The sequence below is a fragment of the Labrus bergylta genome, chromosome 13, assembly GCF_963930695.1.
Source record: "Labrus bergylta chromosome 13, fLabBer1.1, whole genome shotgun sequence".
Lineage (NCBI taxonomy): Eukaryota > Metazoa > Chordata > Actinopteri > Labriformes > Labridae > Labrus > Labrus bergylta.
In genome coordinates this window covers 22,258,930-22,280,163 of record NC_089207.1, presented here as the reverse complement: position 1 = coordinate 22,280,163, position 21,234 = coordinate 22,258,930, and the positions used below count along the sequence as shown (strand labels likewise).

General features: G+C 46.0%; 1 protein-coding gene across 2 annotated transcripts in view; it reads right to left on the bottom strand.

The window, feature by feature from the left end:
- Positions 1-350: 350 nt before the first annotated feature.
- Positions 351-21,234, bottom strand: part of gtdc1 (glycosyltransferase-like domain containing 1) — a 33,447-nt gene continuing 12,563 nt past the window's right edge. Inside the window, exons 3-11 of one of the 2 annotated variants that reach the window (XM_020641066.3) lie at positions 20,935-21,102; positions 19,055-19,228; positions 10,445-10,537; positions 10,256-10,354; positions 8,696-8,805; positions 7,709-7,853; positions 2,814-2,884; positions 2,102-2,193; positions 351-1,498 (exon numbers count right to left, since the gene is read on the bottom strand). In XM_020641066.3, the coding sequence (XP_020496722.1) occupies positions 1,418-1,498; positions 2,102-2,193; positions 2,814-2,884; positions 7,709-7,853; positions 8,696-8,805; positions 10,256-10,354; positions 10,445-10,537; positions 19,055-19,228; positions 20,935-21,102 (1,033 nt within the window). In that variant the 3' untranslated portion in view covers positions 351-1,417. The other variant, XM_020641068.3, reaches the window with a different exon arrangement.

The following is a 21,234-nucleotide window of genomic DNA, read 5'->3' as shown; positions in this document are numbered from 1 at the left end:
TATTATTCCTGAAATCAGACATCTGAGGTTTGGCAGCCGCACAAAACGATGTTCAAGTGACAGATTCAAACTGACTGCAGAGACCGAGGGGTTAACTCAACCTCCCCACAGGAGAGAAATAGGGGGGCAGAGAGAGGGGGAGAGAGAGGGAGAGAGAGAGAGGGGGGCAGAGAGAGGGGGGGGAGAGAGAGAGGGAGAGAGAGAGAGGGGGGAGAGAGAGAGAGAGGGAGAGGGAGAGAGAGAGAGAGAGAGAGAGAGAGAGAGGAGAGAGAGAGAGAGAGAGAGAGAGAGGAGAGAGAGAGTGTATACAAACACACACTTGTATTAACAGGCCAATGAAAAGCGTAAACTCTGCTGTATAAACTTTATTAGTATGGAGGTGTTCACATGGTTCATGATGTCATCAGGTCGTGACCCCAGCAGCAGTGATATCATCAGGAGCATGAGGTGACCTTCAGGTGACTCACCTGAAATGTTTTGTTTTCAGAACCTGGACTCCTGTAAGTCTGTCTATACGGGAGTCAGTCGTCCACCTCACGTCTGCAGGATGTTTAAAAGTGAACAGGAGCACGCCGTTACTCGCCTTCTTTCACTTCCTGTTGATTCTAGAATTCTTCTTTAAATGTTTTTATTTATCCTCCCCTCATCAGCTGTTAGTAAAACTACAGTGACCTTTCTTGACCTCTTAGTTTAAGGTCTCACATTTAGTTGTATATTCGGTTTCTGATGTTGGGTAATGAGTTTTGTGTTTCAGATCGCTCAGACCCTGATGTGGTCTCAGGGGTCTGCAGATCCACTTCAGACTGGTTTCTGCTCTGAGACCTGGCAGCTCAGGTGGAGCCGACTCAGACGGCGAGCTGGCTGACGCTGTCTCTGTGGTGAGCGACCGACTCAGCGCAAAATAAAAAAATTGATTCAGCTGGATACAAGAAGTGGCACCGCCTCGCCAGCCTGTGGAAACATGAAAGCTATTACACCCCCTCCACCTCCTCCCAAACCACACACATAAAACTGATTTCTCCTCCAGCCTGAGAGGACCGTGACGTTTACAGGTCCAGACTCTGCGTCTCCAGTCCTCCTGCCTGCTTTCATTTCGAGCTCGGGCTACCTGAGAGTCAGCGTCGCTGTCTTACCACGACCTGGCAGACGCTGCGTGACTCCCTTAGAACCAGCCGAGCTAGTTGAGTGTAGCAGTCGCAAGTCACTGAGCTGTGAGAGCACAAGTGGTGTGTTCAGGGACCCTCAGCTGTGAGAGTAGAGGTGGTGTGTTCAGGGACCCTCAGCTGTGAGAGTAGAGGTGGTGTGTTCAGGGACCCTCAGCTGTGAGAGTAGAGGTGGTGTGTTCAGGGACCCTCAGCTATGAGAGTAGAGGTGGTGTGTTCAGGGACCCTCAGCTGAGAGAGTGTCAATGGTGTGTTCAGAGACCCTGACCCTCAGCTGCCAGCAGAGTGTCATATCGCTCCTTGAGAGCAGACCAGGAGAAGGCGGAGGTGTCCACCTGAAGATAAGAACGTCACACAGACTTGTTTTATTTCAGGATTAAAGGAGCAGTACACGACTTCATCTACCTGATGATTGGTTTAACGCTGACATACAGTGAACTGGACCGAACCTTTCACTGTTCTGAAGTCGTATTTTTACTTCTGAGTTGAATCCACGGCGTTGTGAGCTCTACTACATACGTGTGTGTTGATGTCTGCGAAGCTCTGCAGTACTGCACGCAAACACTAGTTGGCAGTGGGATTTATATGCCAGTTAAATCTCCATCTTCTACTTCCGCCACACTCTGCAGAATATTAAATATGGCACCAGCATGGTACTGGAAATGTTGTAAATGCAGAAAATGCAATGCTACCTGGGGGACCAATCAAAGGGCTGCACTCTGCTTGTTTACCGTCGTAAAGGAGGTGCAGGTCAGGAAACGCAGGTAGACCTCTGAGTAGGTACAGGACTACGGTATCCTATGGCCTAGATTAGACAGATAAGTAAAGGCTATCTGCATGTGCATTATGGGTAATGTAGTGTTTTTAGACTGAAAGTCAGCAGATATGGATCTCTACTACTCTGACTCAAACGGCTCTAGTTTTTGCCGGTTGGTTACCTTGACGACGTGTCTGCGGGCGACGTCCGGCCTCCTGCAGAGTCCTTGCAGACGTTTACAGAGCTGCTCAGGTGTGGAGTACAGGTACTCTGCTGCAAATCAGAGCAGAGAAGAAGAGACTTAAACTCCACACATGACGCATCAGGAGTCAGCTTAATTAGCGATGTTACTGCAGACTACTTTCAAAGTCGACTAAACTCCAATCTCACTGCAGACTAAAGTTAAAACTCAGAAAACAGATACAACTGAGCACAACCTATTCCACATAGTGTTAGCAGAGTTAACACCTGCAGCCTTCAGTCCTCCCCCAGATTAACGTCCACACGTCTGATCTGAACGTGGGCACTCATCCCTCCGTTCCATTTCCTGGTTTAACCTGACAGCCTACAAACTACTTTATCTACTTTTTAAAGATCAAAACATTGACAAACCGCTCTGCTCCTACCACATGCTATCTGTCCATAGTGCTGGCTTACATCCAGGAAGTAGAACGAGGAGAGAAGTCCCATAACCAGCGCTACAGCCCCAGCTAGAGGTGGGAGGCTGCGTTACAGCTTAGACACAGTATTTAGGCACTGTGGGCCTGGATCAATAAAAATATTGATAACCAGTTTAACTGATTGGCAATTCTGGTACAGGCTAGCGAGGGTGACGACCTCTGACTTAGTCGTCTAATCTTGCGCATTTCAAGATTACATCATGTTTTCATTACCTGGAAATATTTCCGGATACACCAGAGCCTTCGGACACAGAGGGTAACAGCCGCAGTGAACCGCCTCCAACCTGAAACATGTTAAAACATGTGAGAACACGCAGCAGGAAACACTGACACGGCAAACGTCCTCCAGAAGATCAGTCAGAGGAGATGCTGTGTGTTCAAAACAACAGCTAGCTTAGCAACAACATCTGGAAACTGCTAGCCGGGCTCTCTGACTAACACAGCACATCATTTGATGAAGGTCCTGATAAGGTTTCTGTTTGGGGTTCTGATGAGGTTTCTGTTTTGGGGTTCTGATGGGATTTCTGTTTGGGGTTCTTTTAAGGTTTCTGTTTGGGGTTCTGATGAAGGTCCTGATAAGGGTTCTGGTGGGGGTTCTGATAAGATTTCTGTTTGGGGTTCTGATGGGGGTTCCAATGTGCATTATTGATCATGGATGTCAGTCTGTCTCTCTCTGCTGTGACTGTCGGGGTTCATATCAGAGAGGATTAATGTTGCAGTGGGTGACTTCACGCTGACTGCAGGCGTCTGCTCTTCATCTTCATTAATCACATTATCTCCACTAACAAGGATGAAGCTCTCAGCTGACACCAGCATGCTCGACTCAGGGACCAAAGACTGTTTGTTCTATTGTTCTGATTATAAGACGACCCCCCTCTTCAATAACTACAACACCACTTTGAAAAGCAAATCTTGTTTAATTAGAAAACAGGCGAAAAAAAATATGACGAAGTGCCGCTCGTTCTCCACAGGATGTAGATCGGTGGAGCACATATTAGAAGAACTGGAGTCATATTGTAACGTTTTCTCCGGCTGACTTGAGCTCTCACAGAACACCATGCAAATATTAACCCATCTGTAAAATTTCCCAGTGTGTTTGTTTGAACGTGGCAGAGCACCGTTTGAGCAAAGCACCGTGGGGGGTGCGAGGGTCTTTGTCCCTCCTGAGATTGGATCAAAGACAAACACAAACATCATTTCCCCCCTCAGGGACTTCACTTCCTGTTCTGTGTGCCATAATTAGCTCATAACTTCATTATCACAGTGTGCGTCTGCACTCATTACACTGATTACACTCACACATTCATTATCATCAAAAAAACATCAGTGAGCAGCTGCCCGCCTGCTGTAAGCTTCAACATGGACGTCAGTGAGCAGCTACCCTCCTGCTGTTAGCTTCAACATGGACGTCAGTGAGCAGCTGCCCGCCTGCTGTTAGCTTCAACATGGAAGTCACTGAGCAGCTGCCCGCCTGCTGTTAGCTTCAACATGGATGTCACTGAGCAGCTGCCCTCCTGCTGTTAGCTTCAACATGGACGTCAGTGAGCAGCTACCCTCCTGCTGTAAGCTTCAACATGGACGTCAGTGAGCAGCTACCCGCCTGCTGTTAGCTTCAACATGGACGTCAGTGAGCAGCTGCCCGCCTGCTGTTAGCTTCAACATGGACGTCAGTGAGCAGCTGCCCGCCTGCTGTTAGCTTCAACATGGATGTCACTGAGCAGCTGCCCGCCTGCTGTTAGCTTCAACATGGACGTCAGTGAGCAGCTGCCCGCCTGCTGTTAGCTTCAACATGGACGTCAGTGAGCAGCTGCCCGCCTGCTGTTAGCTTCAACATGGATGTCACTGAGCAGCTGCCCGCCTGCTGTTAGCTTCAACATGGACGTCAGTGAGCAGCTGCCCGCCTGCTGTAAGCTTCAACGAGCTTCAATGAATCTACACGCTCTTCTTCTTCTCTGCTGCCGGTCATCTCGTCCTCAGCAGAAGAAAGGTCAGAGCTTTCTACACATTTTCGAAATTTCGAAAAAATCTACCCAATTTCGACACATATAAACATACTGTGCATCCAAACAGGAGCTATATTCAGGACCATCATTTCAGTCACCTAGCAACTGGCACAGAGGATTTGTGCGTGTGTGCTCCTTCTTGCCCTGCTCTGCACCCTAACCCAGTGCGAGCAGGTGATTACAGGTGATAACAAAGTGATTACAGGTGATAAAGTAATTACAGGTGATAACAAAGTGATTACAGGTGATAACAAAGTGATTACAGGTCAGTATTTTCCCTATATGCATCTAGCAGCGGCCACTGCTGCTGACTTTTTTTTTGAGAGAGAGGAATGGGGAAACGAAAGGAGAGGAGAAATAACTTCATAGTATTTTGTGCTACGGACGCTAGATATCAGGTCAATGAACACACCTCTGAGTAAAGGGGAGCATAATGACAGACAGACGTGCCTATCCGTCTGTTTCAGCCCCGCCCCCTCAAACACGGCTCCTGCGAGTGAGCAACTATTCATTTCACGTGGTCGCATTGGCCCTCACTTATCAATCTGGTGTAGAAACCAGCGCAGATTTGGGTGTAGAAATCATCGTACGACAGGGTCCACGTGGGACCTATGAAACGTGCGTATCTGGCTGATCACAGCGTACACAAGACCGGGTGTTGGTAAGTGTGGCGGCTGGAAACGATCGTCATTTAAATACCACGCCCCTATTTATTCACGGCTCAGCTGTCCTCGCCCCCAGAGTTTACGGAATGGAGATGGCAAGAAGAGAAACGATATATGACCTGAGTGACACCATAACAGAGAGAAGTAAAGAGGAATAACATTGTGTTGTTTGGTAGCCTGAAATGTAGGATTAAAGACCTTCAGAAGAAATACGCCTGCATGGAAACCTGAAACGTCCTGCATCACATGAATAAAGTGTTCGATCAAACGCTGTGTAATGTGCACTTCTCATCCGATTAGCCTACTTTCCAAACATAAGAATTTAAAACTTACATAAAAGAAGGTCCTGACTCCGTCTTAGAGCCACCAGATTTCTTTATTTGTTATTATGTCACATGTAGTCTGGCCTACGTGCGTCTGCTGTGTGCAATTACACATGTGGCACATCAGCGTATTTATTATTTTAATCTCCGGACATACCAATTAGTTACGATCTAATGTTGATGTTCTGTATTCCTAAATATTTCATATTTCAGAGGCTAAAAGTTGTATTTAGTATCCTTTGGAAGTTTGTCTGTCCTTTTAAAGTAAATGTTTTTAGGTTTTCTGTTTTAATTTGTCTCGGTATTTTCTGTAGCGATATTCCTGTGCGCTGAATGTTTAACATGTATTTACTGAAAGCAGCCTCTCTAATCTTTAAAGTAAATCGATTAAACAAACAAAAGATTATCAAATAAAACACACAACTAAAGAAATCACCTGACAGCTCGCGCTGCTCCACATCATTTAAAACGCAATGTAGCCTACAGAGATCGTTTGAGGTGGAGCGTAATATAAAATACATTTGAGATATATTATCTAACAGTAAATTTGTGAAACTCTATCTATCCGTCTTAACAAGCACTGTTATAGTATGATCAAATTATTCTCCGACACAGACAGATTCGCTGCAGCGCAAGTCCACACTGAGTTGAAAACGTGCGTACACAAACTGAGACCTGGTGTGGGATTTGACCGTACCCTCCGCTCACGTCCAAACTGATGTGCCAAACTTTGCGTGGAAATGACCGTACACCCATTTTTCTGCCGTATGTACGTTTGATAAATGAGGGCCAGTGAGAGAGAGTGGATGCCCCGGCCCCTCCAGCACCATGAAGCTAATACAATGGAACTTCATACCTACCAGAAGTCTTTATCTCTTAGGACTTTCACCATGCCATGGAGCTCTGATGTCATTTTTAACGTTAATCTCCCGTACTCCAGAACATTTCACATTAGTTAAGTGTTAGGTCAGAGGAGTACAGAGGGGGTCTGAGGAAGTCTCATACTCTGCTAAGTGAACACCCTGCATGCTGAGGGGGTCAAACACTGGTTTGTTATAACAGGTGATAACAGGTGATTACAGGTGATAACAGGTGATAACAGGTGATTACAGGTGATTACAGGTGATAACAGGTGATAACAGGTGATTACAGGTGATAACAGGTGATAACAGGTGATTACAGGTGATAACAGGTGATAACAGGTGATTACAGGTGATAACAGGTGATAACAGGTGATAACAGGTGATTACAGGTGATAACAGGTGATAACAGGTGATAACAGGTGATAACAGGTGATTACAGGTGATAACAGGTGTCTCCTGTGTGTGTGCGAGCTGTCTCAGGACTGTCGTCGTGACTGGTTTGATTCAGTTATAAATAAATAAATAAAAACATGCTTCAAACGGAGCTCAGACTTGAAACAAGATCAGACGTCAGGACTGCAGGCTCACATACACGTTTGATTGGCTAAGCTTCAGAGCCCAGCGTCTGATTGGCTGTTGATGTTGAGCCTGCAGGTCACATCCACCTGACTGAGATCTGAGAGCACACACACACACACACACACACACACACACACACACACACACACACACACACACACACACACACACACACACACACACACACACACACACACACACACACACACACACACACACACACACACACACACACACACACACACACACACACACACACACACACACACACACACACACACACACACTGCTGCAGGTGTGTGGCAGGTCTCTGAGAGGACACCTTGATGTGATGAAACACCTGATCTTAAAGTGCCTTCACTCTGAGGCATCGCTGAGTTCACTACACACACACACACGCTAACGGCACATGGAGACGTTAGTGGCTCCCTTAAAGTTTGCGTCATGATTATTTTCCTACATACATTCATACATTTTATTATTCCCTTAATGGAGTTCATGTGTTTTGTGAAGAATCAATCAGGAACCGACGGTGAGATAACGAGATAAGAAAGTTGAGATCAGAGTGAGGGAAACAAAAAGGACAGCTGCATGTCCCTTCAGGGCCTCCGTACTCAGCAGGGTGAAGGTCACATGTTTGTGTGTGTTAGAGATGACTTCTGTGTATTAACTCACATGGCGACTCCGAAGAACTCGTGTTTGGCGGTGGAGACGACCACGTCGGCCTCACACAGAACCCTCAGGTACTCCTCTTTACCTGACAGGTAACCCCAGTTCAGGATGTGAGCGTCCAGCTGCCGCCTCGCCTCACAGAAGATCTCTGCAGACACGAGACAGATTTCACACTGCTGCATCTTTGAATGTTTCACTTTCACAAACTCTCAAGACAGCTCAGCTGACGAGTCCACCTTGTGACATCACACATTGACCTTTGTTACCGCTCCTTTGAGCCGTTTGACCTCAGTTTGGGATCCCTAACCACTTCATGTTTCTGGGCTTAACCTTCACTCTACCAGAAGGGCCTTACTTCAAAATAAAAGCACACAGGAAGTAAAGTACTCTCAGCTTAAGACAGGACAAACATTTCAAAATAAAAGCCTAACTCTTTTGGATTAATCAGGAGTAAAGAATCATTTGACAGCCTTACGTGCTTTAATAAAGTCAAGAACTGTCTGCTTTAATGAATGAGAAAGAAAGAGACGGCAGACTGACATGAGAACTTTTCTAACTAAGTAAAGAAGGAGACAAATGAGATTAGAGCTAAAGTTATGAGCTGATCATAAAAAGGATGAAATGTGAGTTTGTGTCTGCAGACGATGAAAGAAAGAAAACGAGGGAAAAAGAGGTTTTTAAATCAGCCCCATGTTTATGAATGTTGACGTTTACGACACACGAGCAGAAAGACAAACAGGTGAACTGGATCGATACTCCGACCCTATTAACAAAATCAAAGACATTAAAACTGTCCTAATGGGATTGCCTTCCTGCGCTCATAAAGCTCAGCAGAGTTTATGAAGCTGGATTTACGGTCAGCTGTTTGTGCCGCAGTGAAACTTTACATTTCAATATCTCAGAGTGTGTTCATCACACACACACGGTCAACTCGTTCAGGAGAGGTGTGTCTGTGTGTGTGTGTGTGTGTCAGTGTGTTTGTGTGTGTACCTGGTACGTCAGTGAAGGTCTCTCCGAGCACTGACAGCTGGAAGTTCAATTTTCTATCCTTCAGTTTGATCAGAGTGGAGAAGAACAGCTCAGGGTGTTTATCATGCTCCCTACACACACACACACACACACACACACACACACACACACACACACACACACACACACACACACACACACACACACACACACACACACACACACACACACACACACACACACACACACACACACACACACACACACACACACACACACACACACACACACACACACACACACACACACACACAGTTGGTCAACAGCGAGGTCAATCAGGCAAGGCCTTAGGGAAACCTCCCTAAGGGGAATTTCTGCTTTGGGCCCCAACAGACTCCATAGCCAGGAACGGATTTGTTGTTGTTTTCCTGAAGTTGTTTTTGGACCTTTTTGCCTTTATTGGATCGGACAGCTGAAGAGAGACATGAAATGTTCGGAGGATGACGTGCAGCAAAAGGGCCAAGGACGGATTCAAACCCAGAGCTGCTGCGATGAGGACTGCAGCCTCTGTACATGGAGCGTGTGACATAACCACTAGGGTATCGGTGCTCCAGCAACAGATTCTGGATTAACCTCAGATATGAACACAGGAGGAGGACGAGGACGACGTGTGTGTGGGTTGTCTAACCTGTATGTGTGTGTGTGTGTGTGTGTGTGTGTGTGTGTGTGTGTGTGTTGTCTAACAGCTGTGTGTGTGTGTGTGTGTGTGTGTGTTGTCCTTGTTTACTAATTTTTCAGCAGCTGCATTGTGTGTTACTGAGCATGCTCAGTGGAGAGCAGCAATGATGTCATTGAATATTCTTCTTCATGTGAAGCTGAGAAGACCTTTAATAACATTCTGTTACACACAGCTCGTTGTTTTGACCTCATGACCTTAGTAAGAACAGTTTGATCAGGTTTACACCCCACCCATCGGTGCTGCAGCTGCTTCACCTGAAACAGCTGTTAACCCCCCCCCAATCGAAGCTGCAGCTTCTTCACCTGAAACAGCTGTTACCACCCACCCCCCCCCCAGCAGCAATAAGACGGAGCTGTAATCTGAGGATCGGGGCCACACACAGATTAAACAAACAGACGAGCTTCAATCAGAGATTAACAGAAATCCTCCTCACAGAATAAAACATCACTGAACATAATCCTGCAGAGTTTTTGTCAGTTTGAGCAGATTACAGGCCGGCTGCTGCTGTCACCGATACAACTGACGAGGTGAGAGAGGGAGAGGGAGAGAGAGAGAGAGAGAGAGAGAGAGAGAGGGAGAGATAGAGAGAGAGGGGGAGATAGAGAGAGAGGGGGAGGGAGAGGAAGAGAGAAGAAGAGGGAGAGAGAGAAAGTTAGAGAGTCTCCCTCTCCCTCTCCCTCTCTCTCTCTCCCCCTCTCTCTCTCTCTCTCTCCCCCTCTTCCTCTTCCTCTCTCTAACTGATCTGGAGTTTTTATAAAGCGTTGGTACTTTTGGATTCTGTCGATTATTAAGATAAACAGATCGTTGTTAAAGTCGTGGTATGATGAATAAAGTTAACTCACCACCTGTGGGGCCACACGATGTGCAGAGGTCTCACCTGGTCCTCCTCTGGCTGGGGTCTGTGCTCTGATCTGGACTCATGTGGATCCTCCTGATCCAACCTGAGAACCAGAGACCCAACAACAACACGTCATTAATGAGTCTTTCTTTTATTCCTGTTAAAGTTTCAGAGTCTTAACAGTTTACATTACCGTGGAGGCTGCTGCTCGTCCTGCTCTGTGATGGTGTCATCAACATGAGATAGCTCTGTGGGTCTGCGGTTTAGTTTGTGTTTGGGCAGCAGTCTGAAAAACCAGCAGCAGGAGAGTCAGTGAACGCATCATCAGATCAGCAGAGAGACATCATGTCCATGATTTAATCTGAATCCACAGAACCAAAACCTCAACTGGGTCTGAACCAGATCAGGATGGTTTTAAGCCTCCTGAGAAACCATTACACCGCGCCCGCCTGTCAATCATGTCAGCTACACGCCTTATTGTGAATAACTCTTATCCTTCATCAAATCAAAACGGATGAGTCATCAAAACATTCACCCTCCCGTACAGTGTGTGTCTATCGAGACATGAGCTAATCAGGCCTAGAAAAAAACAGGCTTTTTAGAATGGGTGTGTATGTGACTTCCTGTGTTTCTGCAGCCAACCCTTTAGTGGACACGTGAGGAACTGCAGGATTTCACTTCATCGTCTTACTCTTGTTCCTCTCCTGCTCACCTGTCTATCGAAGCTTTGGTACTTCTTGATAGATCATTTCAATAACAGACTGTATCGTTTACAGTCGTGGGATTAAATAAAGTTTTATGCACCGGAGGGATTTAGAAATAAATCCTTTTGTTCTTTGCTGCAGGTAACCGTTTATATTTCAGGTGAACACCAAGCAGCAGGTTTCATGATGGTTTCTGTCTCAGTCTGTCAGGAAGCATTAACACAATTAACACACTTTCACAATAAAACACCTCCTCCCCTTCACAATAAAACGTCTAATTTACACACAGTGTTAATGTGAGCCAGATAAACAGCTCATTATGATAATCTGCTCTGATCACCTGAGGCACAATTTACACACACACACACACACACACACACACACACACACACACACACACACACACACACACACACACACACACACACACACACACACACACACACACACACACACACACACACACACACACACACACACACACACACACACACACACACACACACACACACACACACACACACACACACACACACACACACACACACACACACACACACACACACACACACACACACACACACACACACACACACACACACACACACACACACACACACACACACACACACACACACACACACACACACGGGTCCATTCCATCAGCTGTTATCAGATCAGAGAGATGCCTCAGGTCAGAAAACACTGAATAAATCATAGAGACGTTTAAGATGATATCATTCAAAGATTTCGACTTTAAGATGTTTGAACCTGAAGAGTCTCAAATTAAAGAATCAACAATTATAACAAAGATCATTCAAAACGGATTATGACAGTGTGTGTGTGCGCGTGCATGTGTGCCTGTGTGCGTGTCTGTGTGCATGTCTGTGTGCATGTGTGCGTGTGTCTGTGTGTGTGTATGTATGTGTGTGTGTGTGTGTGTGTATGTGTGTGTGTGGGGCGTGTGTGTGTGTGGCGTGTGTGTGTGTGTGTGTGTGTGTGTGTGTGTGTGGGGTGTGTGTGTGTGTGTGTGTGTGTATGTGTGTGTGTGGGGCGTGTGTGTGTGTGGGGTGTGTGTGTGTGTGTGTGTGTGTGTATGTGTGTGTGTGGGGCGTGTGTGTGTGTGGCGCGCGTGTGAATGTGTGTGTGTGTGTGTGTGTGTGTGTGTGTGTGTGCGTGTGTGTGTGTGGATCAGTCTGAAGTCGGCTCCTCTCACACAAACCTTCCCCTTCGTTCAATAATCCATCTGACTAATTACATCTGTGACTGCAGGCTATAAAACCAGAGGAGGGGGCATTATGTTATTGATAAATCAACTGTAATCTGTGTGATGACCTCACCTCACTGAGGCTCATTCAACATCAAGGTCAACAACCATTTCAGTAGAGTCACCACAGGGGGCGCTGCAGAGCCAAGCCTGATGTACACCCCGGCTCTATGATAAAATGTTCATTTATTCCCTCGCTAAACAATTTCTTAATGACTTCATGGTCTCTACTTTCAAGTCTCCATGTTCATTTTAGTCCATTCAGAGTCACAGGAACCAGAGGGGGAGGAGTTAGGGCGGAGCTATCTGAGATTGACAGGCCACTACAATGGCAACATGAAACAGGTCTTGTTCATTGTTTGGTTGTATTAAAAGACATTATGAGGAGACAACTGTTCTGTTTTCATTAAGAACATTTTGTCTAAGGAGGTGACCATATTTGGAAAAGTGGGAGGAGCTGGAGAGAATCAAGGCTAAAGTGACGGTCCATACTCTGCAGGTAAACAAGTGTGGCTAATGTTAGCGTTGCTAGCACTGCCAGCCTTCAGCCCTCCCTGCAGGTAAACAAGTGTGGTTAATGTTAGCGTTGCTAGCACTGCCAGCCTTCAGTCCCCCCTGCAAGTAAACAACCAAACACCTAAATCATTATCTGATGCAGCCCAAAAACAACTTTATCTCCATGTCATAGATCAAAACACAGACCGACAGAGTGTAGAAATGATCCAATGTTCAGCGTCTAGCACTTCTATTTTAGTTGCCGGTCAAACAGGTATTGAAAAAGAGACAATAGGAGCACTTCTGGTAGCCCTCGAACAGACAGCTGGAAATATTCAAAACATCACCATCGTTTGATTTCACCTGGAATCTTATCAAAGTCAAAAAACCTGGTGTCACGACGACCTAAATTAGGGATTATTTTCAGTGGCGGAGCAACCTTTGAGTGGCTCAGAAGAAGAGAAGAAGAGCTGTGAGTGTGTGAGAGGAGCTGCTTTCAGATCAGACCCGAGGATCCTGATCATCTCAGAGCCCTGGGGTCAGACTCTGACCTGGAATCAGTCGAGTCATTCTGAGGGTCAACAGCTCTGAGGTCCTGTCACTTTAAAATCAGGAAGCTATGATGTGAGGGGGCGGAGTCAGTGTTTGCAGGTTGTTAGCGCGCATTAAGATCCACATTACAGTCATTATGAGACAAGACGCCGGTCACAACCAATCAGAGTCTGGAATGTGTGCTCTGAGGGTCACATGACCAGAGGGATCCTGACCCACATCCTGACCATGTTTTCAGCACAACAGGAAGTGATGTAATGCTCATATGGAGGGAAGTGTGTGACATGGGGGGGGGGGGGGGGGATTATTTCAGACCAGAGAAGAAGCATCTGTCATAAATCTATCAAATCCCCAAAACAACTGATGGGAAACCATCACACTGAACAGGGTCCAGCTCACCTCTGATTGGTCAAAGAGGTCTGACCAATCAGCAGGCAGACAGGCAGCTACCGTCAGCCTCTATTCCACTGGTCCATTTTCAATGAGCCTCCCAGGTCTTTACCCGTCTTTAAACATTATTTATAAACACGTGACCTCAGGTAATGATGATGTGGAACAGCTGCTTGTAACGCGGAACGTTTGGACTAATAGTAGCCGACAGTGATGAGACGAATCAGAAATAATAAACTTTCCTAAAGACGTTTCTTACTTTTCATCATTTGTTCTTTTATGTTGATGATGTCGCTAAGAAGGTCGTCACCATCCCAGAGTTTTAGACTTCAGTCTGAGTCTAGTAAAACTCAAACATTACTGATACCTGTTTGTTAACACAGCAACAAGAATAGAAGTCTTAGAGAACCAACATGGAGTAATTTAAGTTAATAAATAAAACATGCAGACAAACACCTGCACAAATAGGTCGTAAATATTTGGACCAGAGGGAGGAGCTACAGAGGACTAAGGGGGTGGGGGTTAGGAGGGGCAGCGTTTGGATTGAGGTTTGTCGTTGGGTACTTCTCATGTCTCTTAAACTGCATCCACCTTTCCTTCACTTGCGTCTTAGCCCCTCCCACTAGAGATGCATAGAGAGACGCAAGGAAACGAAGCAGAGGAGAGAGGAAACGAGGAAATGAAGCAGAGGAGAGAGGAAACGAGGTAACGAAGCAGAGGAGAGAAGAACGAGGAAACGAAGCAGAGGAGAGAGGAAAGAAAACAAAGCAGAGGAGAGAGGAACAAGGAAACGAAGCAGAGGAGAGAAGGACGAGGAAACTTCAGGTCCAGAGAGAGATCAACTTCAGGTCCAGAGAGAGATCAACTTCAGGTCCAGAGAGAGGTCAACTTCAGGTCCAGAGAGAGGTCAACTTCAGGTCCAGAGAGAGGTCAACTTCAGGTCCAGAGAGAGGTCAACTTCAGATCTATAGAGAGGTCAACTTCAGGTCCACAGAGAGATCAACTTCAGGTCCAGAGAGAGGTCAACTTCAGGTCCAGAGAGAGGTCAACTTCAGGTCCAGAGAGAGGTCAACTTCAGGTCCAGAGAGAGGTCAACTTCAGGTCCAGAGAGAGGTCAACTTCATGTCCAGAGAGAGATCAACTTCAGGTCCAGAGAGGTCAACTTCAGGTCCACAGAGAGATCAACTTCAGCTCCACAGTGAGGTCAACTTCAGATCCACAGAGAGATCAACTTCAGGTCCAGAGAGAGGTCAACTTCAGGTCCAGAGAGAGGTCAACTTCAGGTCTACAGAGAGATCAACTTCAGATCTACAGAGAGGTCAACTTCAGGTCCAGAGAGAGGTCAACTTCAGGTCCAGAGAGAGGTCAACTTCAGGTCCAGAGAGAGGTCAACTTCAGGTCCAGAGAGAGGTCAACTTCAGGTCCAGAGAGAGGTCAACTTCAGGTCCACAGAGAGATCAACTTCAGGTCCACAGAGAGATCAACTTCAGGTCCACAGAGAGATCAACTTCAGCTCCACAGTGAGGTCAACTTCAGCTCCACAGTGAGGTCAACTTCAGATCCAGAGAGAGGTCAACTTCAGGTCCATAGAGAGGTCAACTTCAGGTCCATAGAGAGGTCAACTTCAGGTCCATAGAGAGGTCAACTTCAGGTCCAGAGAGAGGTCAACTTCAGGTCCATAGAGAGGTCAACTTCAGGTCCATAGAGAGGTCAACTTCAGGTCCAGAGAGAGGTCAACTTCAGGTCCAGAGAGAGGTCAACTTCAGGTCCAGAGAGGTCAACTTCAGGTCCACAAAAACGGGAAATGTACCTCTTTGTGGACCACAGCAGCTCAGAGACCCACAACAAACCATAAAAGAAGAACTTGGCTGTGACACCTGCTAGTCACTTGGCGGTGAAACCTGCTGGTCACGTGGCGGGTCAGGTGGCGTCCTCATTGATGGGATTTGTTGATGGTGTTGGAGGGGTCTGGTCGTACTGTGATGGATGTGATGTCTTTGTTTCCCTCTGCAGGACTCTGCTGACCCAAGTCAATCGCTATTCAATTAGACAAGTCGCCCACTCAGAGGTTGATGGATGAAACCACACACACACACAGTCACACACACACTGTCACAGTCACAGTAACACATGCAGTAAACTAACTACAATATCTCATGAAGTGTTTCATGAGGATAAACGATCCACACCAGAGTCTAAAAGAGAGCGGACTGAGACCTGTTCTCTGTACAGATGTTTGATCCGCACCAGGGTTTGATTGAGAGGAGTGGAAACGCGCTCAGATTACATTTAATAACCAATAGATCCTCTGTGCTTTATTTTGTAGGGAAACGTCTGATTTTATTCGAGCGTCACTCAGCCTCTGGGATGAAGGATGTTCCATTTGATGTCAACACATTTTATAAAGGGAAGGAGAAATGTCCTTAGTAAGTCAGTATGAATTTTACAGGCAGGACTGAAGGACACTGAAATATCTTCCACTGAATTCTGAAAAGAATCACGAGCTGCAGATTGAAGCTCAATCAGATTCCTCAGAATAATCCGTTAATATCGGAGTGATTATTAAAGTGATCACAGTGAGCTCCAACAGTCAGACGTCCCCCTCACAAACACAACCCTCCCCATCCTCCTCCTCTGGGCCGGCGGTGCTTTTCCTCCTCGATCTGAACGCATCACATTAATACCTCTGCAGAGGAATCCCCCCCAAGTCGTTTGTTTCTGAGAGCGTTTCATATTTTCAAAGAGCGGGACTGGCAGTGTTTGGTGGAGGACCCCGGGCGTGTGGAGGGATTGTCGGCCATGCATATCATCACTTACTTACACTCTGTGAGTTTGGATCACACACACACACATTAGCGTGTGAAAATGAGCTGAGAAACACTGCAGGCGAGAGGCCGAGTCATCCTGCAGCTCAGCATCACTGACACATTAACACAGCCTGTGTGCATGCACGGGATAAAGCTCTGCCACGATATCAAACACATACAGTTTAGATTTATATAGATTTATATATTTATATGTGCTGACTTATACTGAGAGCAAACATAAATCTCTGTAACATACTTTAATATTTCATGTTGTTCAGATGTTTATGGTGAACTTTAATAACCTTTGTGACAATCTGAATTTATCTTTAGCGCCATCATCAGGTCAACATCACCTGCTCTCTATGTTTGCTATTAAGAAGCCAATGCTAATTTAGGTGAAATTAAGATTTTAAACATGTATTAAGTGTCTCACTCACCAACAGGGGGCGCAAACAGCCATGCACAGTTAAGAGTGAAGTCATGAGTCTGCTGAGTTGGTGGTAACTGCACCGCAGTGAAAGATGCAATGCTCAAACTTTCGAGTGAACAGGAAAACACATCCACCTCTGTGTGTCTTCAAAATAAAAGCTCTGTAAATCAAGTCTGTAAATATGACTGACATGACTTTTATTAATATTACCAGGGGTTAAATTAGTCTGGGCTGACAGCGGCTCCACCCTTCATCCACTTGTGTGGAAACGCTCTGGAGCTGTTACCATGACAATGATGTGAGCTTTGTCTAAATAACTAAGTTGAGGTTAAGTGTCTTACCCAAGGAAACATCGGACATGAGACTGTGCTGGGAACTGAACCCCCAACCTTCCGGTTAAGAGAAGACCTACTCTACCAACTGAGCCACAGCTGCCAGGGAACTGTTGTCTTCGAGTCCTTCATCGTGAGAGTGCAGCTCCATCAGTGTGAGAGTGCAGCTCCGTCAGTGTGAGAGTGCAGCTCCATCAGTGTGAGAGTGCAGCTCCGTCAGTGTGAGAGTGCAGCTCCGTCAGTGTGAGAGTGCAGCTTGAGAGTGCAGCTCCGTCAGTGTGAGAGTGCAGCTCCATCAGTGTGAGAGTGCAGCTCCGTCAGTGTGAGAGTGCAGCTCCATCAGTGTGAGAGTGCAGCTCCATCAGTGTGAGAGTGCAGCTCCGTCAGTGTGAGAGTGCAGCTCCATCAGTGTGAGAGTGCAGCTCCGTCAGTGTGAGAGTGCAGCTTGAGAGTGCAGCTCCGTCAGTGTGAGAGTTCAGCTCTGTCAGCGTGAGAGTGCAGCTCCATCAGTGTGAGAGTTCAGCTCTGTCAGCGTGAGAGTGCAGCTCCGTCAGTGTGAGAGTTCAGCTCTGTCAGCGTGAGAGTGCAGCTCCGTCAGTGTGAGAGTTCAGCTCTGTCAGCGTGAGAGTGCAGCTCCGTCAGTGTGAGAGTTCAGCTCTGTCAGCGTGAGAGTGCAGCTCCATCAGCGTGAGAGTGCAGCTCCGTCAGTGTGAGAGTGCAGCTCCGTCATTGGAGTCAGAGTTATATGCTTTGAGAGTTAGACTCAGAGACATTAATCTTCTTAAAGATATTAAGAAGCAGTTTTGAAATCATTTTATGATCATTAAAAATAACTTTAAATATAGATGTATAGAAGTGTTAACTAGGACATTCTAAGGCCTCTAACTGACCCCATGTAACCCAGACAAACACACACACAAACACACACTGTCAGCTGTGACCGTGACAATAAAGTTTATCTGGCGCGGGGGTAGGGAGGGCTCCTCGGGGGGGTCTGTGGGGGGTTAAATAATGAGCTGAAACACACCAATGTCACATAACTGCTTTCATCTTCTCCTCTGAGAGAAAACGCCTTCATATGTTTATTCATTTTACTCTATCAATTACACACACACACACACACACACACACACACACACACACACACACACACACACACACACACACACACACACACACACACACACACACACACACACACACACACACACACACACACACACACACACACACACACACACACACACACACACACACACACACACACACACACACACACACACACTTCTTCATATTAGTCCCGAGTCCGTAAATATGTAGTAGCTGCTTTCCTCCGTAATATTTTGCCTCTCTGTTGTGTGTCTGATATTGATTAATGATAGAAGAACATTTTAATGCTTTGATAAAAAAAACATCTGCTGATGATCAAAAACAGCTGATCAACATTATTCATTTATTTTATTTTTGTTTCAGCTGCTGCTAATAACTGCTGCTGATGCTGCTAATGTTGCTGCTGCTTCTAATTACGGCGTCTGCTGCTAATGACAGCATCTGCTGCTAATTACTGCTGCTGCTATGCTGCTGCTGCTAATGAGTGCTGCTGCTGCTGCTGGGCTGCTGCCACACTGCTGCTGCTGCTGCTACTTACTGTTGCTGCTACGCCACTGCTGCTAATGATTGCTGCTGCTGCAAATAACTGTTGCTGCTTTGCTGCTGCACTGCTAATGAGTGCTGCTGCTGCTGGGCTGTTACTACACTGCTCTTGCTGCTGCTATTTACTATTGCTGCTGCTGCTGACTGATGACGAGTAATGCGTTTAATCTGACCTGCTCACATCAGGGAACTGCAGTGGGTAGTACAGGACCATACACTTGGGCCGGATCAGGAGGTCCAGGTCTTTGGGTCTGTGGTCAGGGATCTTCTTCATGAAGGAGGAGATGGAGGACAGAAAGGACTCCATGTTGAAGGTGGAGTTAAACACCACCACGTCTGACACCAGGCTGCAGACACGCAGAGGGACAACAACGTGGATTACTTTATTTAATGTGGGACATTCATCACCTAATAGGCTGCTGATATCTTACAGACTGCTCCTTTATCTATAGTTCTGTTACGAACCCTGATGCTGTGTCTGAGGCTGACGTGTCTCCATGAAGATCTGAGCTGCTTCATAATTAAACTGAGTGGAGTAATGTGGCTCTCATCCAATCAGAGGCTCCTAACGATCACTGATCTGAAGCTGCTGTAACGACGTTAGCAGACTCTGTTATCGACTCGCTGCCCTGCAGATCAACAACAATCTGTTTTTACTGTCACACAGCTGATTAATGACATACACACTTCAATTACACACACACATCATGTCACAGCAGCTCATTAACCAATCATGTCACAGCAGCTCGTTAACCAATCATGTCACAGCAGCTCGTTAACCAATCAAATGACAAACTGTCCCAGCTGAAAGGAAACAACGGACTTTCTCGCTCCATGTTCTATTGTTTACCGTGAGAAGGCAGACTCAGAGGGCAGAACAAACACCTAGCTGTGGGAGTGTCACCCATCTGGGGGAGGGGTTACTGCCCTTTGTGATGTCATGAAGGGAAAATCTCCAAACGGCCTGTTTGAGCACACATTTTATGAAAAGTGGAGCAGGCAGAAGATGGAGAGGATGGACTTTTCTCATCATTGGGGGGTTTGAAGACAGACTAGAGACACATATTAGTGTTAGAGAAACATAGTGAAGTGGATTTTACAGAATATGAGACCTTTAAAGGGGCTGACGCATGTCAGATGTGTGCAGGGAGAAGCTGATTAACATATTTAAAGTCACGACTTAAGTTTCATAGATTGGTTGTCGTTTATAAAAGACGACATGTTCAGTTATTTGATGATGATTTATGATAATTTATCCATTAAAGCTCAGATTGTGTCACATAAACAGTTTACGCTCCATCACTTCTTTAACGTTTGCTCTAACGAGGTCAGACAACATACAGAAACTGGTTACACTTCATCAGATATAAGATGACGTGTTTCAGTCTAACATTAATATTAATAACATCACATGACACTCAGAGTTCCATCAAACCTCAGGACGGTTTAGGATTTAGAGCTGGACCATTTCCATTCTTCATGTTGGTGACTTCTTCTTGGATCAGAGATTCCCTGACTTTAATCAAGCGTCTGTGTTTAACAAACATCACTTTATATTTGATAGAACCAATGAGTGATGTAGGGTCAGATGTTTCATCATCGTCCTGCTGCCTGAACAAAGACCACACGGTGCAGCCATCACTCGTGTATTCTAACACGTTTGTTTATTTGCTGCTACACGCTAACATGTTTGCTGTTAGAGAGCCTCTTTAGGTCCTCAGACGACATGTTTTTAGAGATGAGACCTTCACTTCAGAGCACCTCCGCTGCCCTCGGTAACCACCGTCAGGTCCCGACATCAGCAGAAACTCTACACCTGAAACTGTTCCCTCTAAAATACGAGTCAGATGTTTCTCCTCATTTGTTGTTGACAAAGCTGATATCAGAAGCCCCGCCCCTTCTTGATTTTGATTGGTCAGTGAGGGAGAAGCGTTTCTACTGAATTACCTAAGGTCCTTTGTAGTTCTAATGCCAGTCTGGTTTTATTGGTTGTTAGATCAAACACGCTAATAATAAATCAGTGTATTAATAAAGAACAGCTGAGATTGTTTACCATGAGAGAACCTGGTTGTATCCGTACTGGAAGTCTCTGTCCTGGTCTTTACGGACCGGGTACACCAGCTGGTTCTCGTGGAAGTACAGAACCTTCTTTAGGCGGGACAGATCAGGTCTGAGAGCCACCAGCTCACACAGGTTCAGGACCGAGCTGCTGAAGAGAACTCTGAAGGAGAGAAATAACCACAGATATATAAAGTTAAAGGATCAATCATTGAGATGTGTAGTGAGTAGTGCTGGGCGATATGGCCTAAATTGATATTTTTTTGCCTAATGTCGATATTCGATATGACTTGAT